This window comes from Zeus faber (assembly GCF_960531495.2).
Source record: "Zeus faber genome assembly, chromosome: 21".
NCBI classification, from domain to species: Eukaryota; Metazoa; Chordata; class Actinopteri; order Zeiformes; family Zeidae; genus Zeus; species Zeus faber.
Window position 1 is genome coordinate 2,256,217 of NC_137208.1, and position 7,500 is coordinate 2,263,716.

General features: G+C 39.0%; 1 protein-coding gene across 1 annotated transcript in view; it reads left to right on the top strand.

Moving 5' to 3' along the window:
- The window catches only part of ptprz1b (protein tyrosine phosphatase receptor type Z1b), a gene marked incomplete at both ends in the record, with an annotated part of 32,075 nt that overhangs the window by 22,692 nt on the left and 1,883 nt on the right, over positions 1 to 7,500 (top strand). The window contains 7 exons of the mRNA XM_080022308.1: positions 137 to 282; positions 426 to 561; positions 692 to 838; positions 959 to 1,052; positions 1,636 to 1,709; positions 3,487 to 3,639; positions 3,730 to 3,872. Of these exons, the coding sequence (XP_079878434.1) occupies positions 137 to 282; positions 426 to 561; positions 692 to 838; positions 959 to 1,052; positions 1,636 to 1,709; positions 3,487 to 3,639; positions 3,730 to 3,872 (893 nt within the window). The remainder of the gene's footprint in view (positions 1 to 136; positions 283 to 425; positions 562 to 691; positions 839 to 958; positions 1,053 to 1,635; positions 1,710 to 3,486; positions 3,640 to 3,729; positions 3,873 to 7,500) is intronic.

Genomic DNA, 7,500 nt, shown 5'->3' on the forward strand with positions numbered 1-7,500 from the left:
TAGTCTTTTTTTTTAACTATAGTATTTATTTTAAACTCTAGCATTGATTGTAAACTATAGTATTTATTTTAAACTATAGTATTGATTTTAAACTCTAGTATTTATTTTAAACTCTAGTATTTCCCCGCCCCCCCAGGGCCCGGAGCGCTGCGTGCTGCACTACCAGTACACCCAGTGGCCCGACATGGGCGTCCCAGAGTACACGCTGCCCGTCCTGGCCTTCATCAGGGCCTCGTCCAGGGCCCGGACCTGCGACATGGGGCCCGTGCTGGTCCACTGCAGGTGTGTGTGTTTATTTTTATTGTATTTTTTATTTTACTTTATAGAAACTTATGCTCTATATACTTTTTATTTTACTGTGTTTTATATAAATGTGTCTGTATTTACTTATATAAGTGTGTGTGTGTGTGTGTGTGTGTGCACAGTGCTGGTGTGGGTCGCACAGGGACCTACATAGTGATTGACAGTTTGCTGCAGCAGATTCAGACGCGCGGCTCCGTGCACGTGATGCACTTCCTGCAACACATCAGGACGCAGCGCAACTTCCTGGTGCAGACACAGGTGACACACACACACACACACACACACACACACACACACACATACCAGTGTGAATTTAGTTGACAAAATATATTCGACCTAAATCCTGGAATCCAGTCCTGGAAGAATGGAAGTGTTTTCCTCCCTCCAGGAGCAGTATGTCTTCATCCATGACGCTCTGGTGGAAGCCATCTTGAGTCGTGACACCTTGGTGACCTCTGACCTCCTGCACACCTACGTGTCGGAGCTGCTGACGCCCGGCACCTCCGGAAGGACGCGCATGGACAAGCAGTTCAAGGTGAGGATGCGCGTCCTGTTCATCAATGTGGTGAAGAGCCAGGACAGGGGATCCGTCTGCTATGGATCGCAATTTGGATTGATTGATTGATTGATTGATTAATTGATTGGTGTTATCCAGCTGATCAGCCAGCGTCAGGCCAGACACTCGGACTACTCGGTCGCATTGAGGGAGGGAAACGCCGCCCGGAACCGAGCCAGAGCGCTGATGCCCGGTAACCACGACAACTTTATCATTATTAGATCAGAATTATTGATTAATGAATGGAAATGAATTGATTCATTGATTTTAATCAGCTCACTAATTGCTAACTCACTTTCCTACTAATCAGATTCTTAGCGGCGGTTGTTGACGTAGCGCAATTGACCCGCCTGCCACGCCCTCTCACTACACCCTTTACCACGCCCTCCCACCACGCCCTCTCTCTACACCCTTTGCTGTGCTTCCCATCACACGCTCCCACTACACCTTTCACCACGCCCTCCCACCACACCCTTCACTACACTCTTTACCACGCCCTCCTGCCACACACTCTCACTACACCCTTTACCATGCCCTCCCACCACGCCCTCTCACTACACGCTTTGCCACAGCCTACTGCCATGCCCTCGTGCCACGCCCACTATATATGCCTTTTCGCTGCACCCTTATGCTACACGCCTTGCCACGCATTCCTATTAAACCTTCCTGCTACACCATGTTACTGCACCATCTTGCTAACTCCTCCCGCCATGCCCCCCCGCCACACCCTTTTGCCACGCCCTCCAGCCTGGATTTACTTCCTGTTGTGTTTGCAGTTGAGCGCTCCAGAGTGTGTCTGACTCCATCCACAACAAACTCCGGCGGCTACATCAACGCCTCCTACGTCATGGTACGATGGACGATAATGTAACCAATGATATTACATATAATATTACCAACATCATTACAATATATTAGATAATATTACCAATAATCCATATATTATATAGTCTAATTGATATGCTATATATATAAGGATATTAGATATATTACATAGTATATTATATTATAGTAGTAGATTATATTGTTTGTTTTTGTGTGTGTGTGTGTGTGTGTGTGTGTGTGTGTGTGTGTGTGTGCAGGGCCCCCACCACAGCCAGCAGTTCATAGTGGCCCAGTCTCCACTCAGCAGCACGGTGGAGGATCTGTGGAGGAGCATCTGGGAGCACCAGGTGCACACCGTGCTGGGCCTGCCACACCCCCAGGTCACACACACACACACACACACACACACACACACACACACACACACACACACACACACACACACACACACACACACACACACACACACACACACACACACACACACACACACTTCACATCCTACGTTGACACCACCTCCTGTGCTTGTCATCATGTGGTCTAATAATGGTGACACATGACTCGGAAACGATTCAGGCGTAACGAACAATTCTTCCGTTGTAACAACAGCGGGTGTATCGTCGGTCTCCTCCGGTGGTTATTGAAAATATTCACTTTCATCCTCACATTAAGTTTGAAATCCGCTGTTTGAAATGTTCTCCAAGTCCGGAGTAACATGACGTTCAGCAGCGCTGTGGGAGAACTGACTATCATCCTAGAAAATCAAGTCCAGTACGCGCTGCTTACACTGACTTGGATCTATTGCACTGGTCAGATTAAGGTCCCAAATATGATTCAGATCTTCCTCCACCCGCTTCTCATAATCAATATCAACACAGGGAAATTAAAGTTTTCTCAGACAAGTGAGACCGAAACAGCCCCGTGCTGCGCTTTAACCGTCTGTTTACGGAAGTGACGTAGGTGCGTGACGCGAGGGTTCTTCTTCTTCGCAGTTTCACAACAATGGCTCCGTGTGTGTCAACGAAGTACGATTTAAAGGTTGAATTCTATCAAAACGGTTTCACATTGTGACGTCACATCACATGGAACATGAAGGAATGATCTTCACCTGGACGTTCGCTTTAAAGGAAACCATCGATCGTCGTTGTTCAGCGCTGTTCAGCGTCTCGTTAAGTGAACTGTGTTGCCCCGTGTCATCTAATGGGAATATTTAACTCCATGGTTTAACATTTTTCTACTATTTATAAATCAAACTCGGTTTTGAAAATACGTTGAGAGATAAAAGAAGGTATCTCTCAACGCAAACGAAGATAAATCTGGAAAAATCTAATTTTCCTTCAAGAAAGGTTTCTTTCAACTTATTTGGTGCTGCTGGCCTTTTTAGAAATGCGCGAGACGGATGGTTGGTTCACAAATGGTTGACGGCGCCACCCGTCAAAAAATAAAAAATAGAAACGCGTTCCTCGGCCGAGGTGTAGTGACTCCTTCCAGCCACCGGGGGAGCTACAGTGCCACTGGATTTACCTTTTGTTCTACCAATGAAACATTTAAAAAATAACATCACTGACCTGTTAACATCATCTAAAAAGGGATGCTATTACTCCATTTACATATTTTAAAATAATGTCACTGATCTGTGAAACAGAGTTTAAAAATAATATCATTAACCAGTTGAATTATTATTTTCACTCTGGAAGAAGATTTTCGGATTTAAGCGATTTCAGTCACGGTTCCGATTTCTTTTGTTCATGAAAGATGTGGAAACGCTTCCTTCTTCCTGCTCCTTTGTCCCAAAACTGCAGGAGGAAGGGGCGGAGCCTTGTGCGTACTGGCCCCGGCCCGATCAGCCAATCAGCTGCGAGGGATTCACTGTGTACCTCCAAGGGGAGGATCTAGTGACTCTGTCCAACGAGGACCAGGTGCTGGTGCAGGACGTCAGACTGGAGTCCACTCAGGTGCTGGACCTGTCTGTCTGTCTGTCTGTCTGTCTGCCTGTCTGCCTGCCTGTCTGTGGTAAGGGGTTCATCATTCTCCCCGCCCTCCAGAATGACTATGTGTGGGAGGTGCGTCTCTACCGCGCCCCCTGCTGGCCCAACCCGGACGCTCCCATCAGGAACTGCTTTGATCTGGTCAACACGCTGCGTCAGCGCTGCCCACGCACACCTGGAGCCACGCTGGTGCACGACCCGTGAGTCCCAGCACTGAGTGTGTTTAACAACTAGTATGACTAGTTGTATAACTAGCGGTATAACTAGTATGTCTAGTTTATTAACTGGTTGTATAACTAGTATGTCTAGTTGTATAACAAGTATGACTAGTTTTATAACTAATTGTATAACTGGTATGTCCAGTTTAATAACTAGTGGTATAACTAGTATGTCTACTTGAATAACTGGTTGTATAGCTAGTATGTGTACTTTAATAACTGGTTGTATAGCTAGTATGTCCAGTTGAATAACTAGTTGTATAACTAGTATGTGTAGTTAAATAACTCGTTGTATAACTAGTATGTCTAGTTTAATAACTAGTTAAACAACTAGTATGTCCAGTTTAATAACTAGTTGTATAACTAGTATGTCTACTTTAATAACTGGTTGTATAGCTAGTATGTCCAGTTAAATAACTAGTTGTATAACTAGTATGTCTAGTTGTATAACTAGTGGTATAACTAGTATGTCTAGTTGTTTAACTAGTATGTCTAGTTGTATAACTGGTATGTCTAGTTTAATAACTAGTTGTATAACTAGTATAACTAGTTTATTAACTAGTTGTACAACTAATATGTCTAGTTTAATAACTGGTTGTATAACTAGTATGTCTAGTTGTATAACTAGCGGTATAACTAGTATGTCTAGTTTATTAACTGGTTGTATAACTAGTATGTCTAGTTGTATAACAAGTATGACTAGTTTTATAACGAATTGTATAACTGGTATGTCCAGTTTAATAACTAGTGGTATAACTAGTATGTCTACTTGAATAACTGGTTGTATAGCTAGTATGTGTACTTTAATAACTGGTTGTATAGCTAGTATGTCCAGTTGAATAACTAGTTGTATAACTAGTATGTCTAGTTAAATAACTCGTTGTATAACTAGTATGTCTAGTTTAATAACTAGTTAAACAACTAGTATGTCCAGTTTAATAACTAGTTGTATAACTACTATGTCTACTTTAATAACTGGTTGTATAGCTAGTATGTCCAGTTAAATAACTAGTTGTATAACTAGTATGTCTAGTTGTATAACTAGTGGTATAACTAGTATGTCTAGTTGTTTAACTAGTATGTCTAGTTGTATAACTGGTATGTCTAGTTTAATAACTAGTTGTATAACTAGTATGTCTAGTTTATTAACTAGTTGTACAACTACTATGTCTAGTTTAATAACTGGTTGTATAACTAGTATGTCTAGTTGTATAACTAGTGGTATAACTAGTATGTCTAGTTGTATAACTGGTATTTCTAGTTTAATAACTAGTTGTATAACTAGTATGTCTAGTTTATTAACTGGTTGTATAACTAGTATGTCTAGTTGTATAACTAGTTGTATAACTAGTATGTCTAGTTGTATAAATAGTGGTATAACTAGTATGTCTAGTTGTATAAGTAGTATGTCTAGTTGTATAACTAGTGGTATAACTAGTATGTCTAGTGGTGTAACTAGTATGTCTAGATGTACAACTAGTGGTATAACTAGTATGTCTAGTTGTATAACTACTATGTCTAGTTGTATAATTAGTGGTATAACTAGTATGTCTAGTTGTATAACTAGTGGTATAACTAGTATGTCTAGTTGTATAACTAGTATGTCTAGTGGTATAACTAGTATGTCTAGTTGTATAACTAGTGGTATAACTAGTATGTCTAGTTGTATAACTAGTGGTATAACTAGTATGTCTAGTTGTATAACTGGTTGTATAACTAGTATGTCTAGTGGTATAACTAGCATGTCTAGTTTACTAACTGGTTGTATAACTAGTATGTCTAGTTGTATAACTAGTGGTATAACTAGTATGTCTAGTTGTATAACTAGTTGTATAACTAGTATGTCTAGTTGTATAACTAGTGGTATAACTAGTATGTCTAGTTGTATAACTAGTGGTATAACTAGCATATCTATTTTAATAACTGGTTGTATAACTAGTATGTCTAGTTGTATAACTAGTGGTATAACTAGTATGTCTAGTTGTATAACTAGTATGTCTAGTGGTATAACTAGTATGTCTAGTTGTATAGTATAACTAGTATGTCTAGTTGCATAACTAGTGGTATAACTAGTATGTCTAGTTGTATAACTGGTATTTCTAGTTTAATAACTAGTTGTATAACTAGTATGTCTAGTTTATTAACTGGTTGTATAACTAGTATGTCTAGTTGTATAACTAGTTGTATAACTAGTATGTCTAGTTGTATAAATAGTGGTATAACTAGTATGTCTAGTTGTATAAGTAGTATGTCTAGTTGTATAACTAGTGGTATAACTAGTATGTCTAGTGGTGTAACTAGTATGTCTAGATGTACAACTAGTGGTATAACTAGTATGTCTAGTTGTATAACTACTATGTCTAGTTGTATAATTAGTGGTATAACTAGTATGTCTAGTTGTATAACTAGTGGTATAACTAGTATGTCTAGTTGTATAACTAGTATGTCTAGTGGTATAACTAGTATGTCTAGTTGTATAACTAGTGGTATAACTAGTATGTCTAGTTGTATAACTATTGGTATAACTAGTATGTCTAGTTGTATAACTGGTTGTATAACTAGTATGTCTAGTGGTATAACTAGCATGTCTAGTTTACTAACTGGTTGTATAACTAGTATGTCTAGTTGTATAACTAGTGGTATAACTAGTATGTCTAGTTGTATAACTAGTTGTATAACTAGTATGTCTAGTTGTATAACTAGTGGTATAACTAGTATGTCTAGTTGTATAACTAGTGGTATAACTAGCATATCTATTTTAATAACTGGTTGTATAACTAGTATGTCTAGTTGTATAACTAGTGGTATAACTAGTATGTATAGTTGTATAACTAGTATGTCTAGTGGTATAACTAGTATGTCTAGTTGTATAGTATAACTAGTATGTCTAGTTGCATAACTAGTGGTATAACTAGTATGTCTAGTTGTATAACTAGTATGTCTAGTGGTATAACTAGTATGTCTAGTTGTATAACTAGTGGTATAACTAGTATGTCTAGTTGTATAACTAGTGGTATAAATAGTATGTCTAGTGGTATAACTAGTATGTCTAGTTGTATAGTATAACTAGTATGTCTAGTTGTATAACTAGTGGTATAACTAGTATGTCTAGTTGTATAACTAGTATGTCTAGTGGTATAACTAGTATGTCTATTTGTAGAACTAGTGGAATAACTAGTATGTCTAGTTGTATAACTAGTGGTATAACTAGTGTGTCTAGTTGTATAACTAGTGGTATAACTAGTATGTCTAGTTGTATAACTAGTATAACTAGTGGTAAAACTAGTATGTCTAGTTGTATAACTAGTGGTATTACTAGTATGTCTAGTTGTATAACTAGTGGTATAACTAGTATGTCTAGTTGTATAACTAGTGGTATTACTAGTATGTCTAGTTGTATAACTAGTGGTATAACTAGTATGTCTAGTTGTATAACTAGTAGTAGTTGAAGAGCTTCCACTGAGTAAAGCAGCCACAGCAGTGTAGTGACTATTCTCCTCCATGTAACTCAACTATTTCCTGTTTTTAGTGTTGAACTTACTCTTCCATTGTAGTTTCTATGCAGCTCCACCAGGTGGCGCCACTAGCTACTGTTAGCATTAGCATGTAG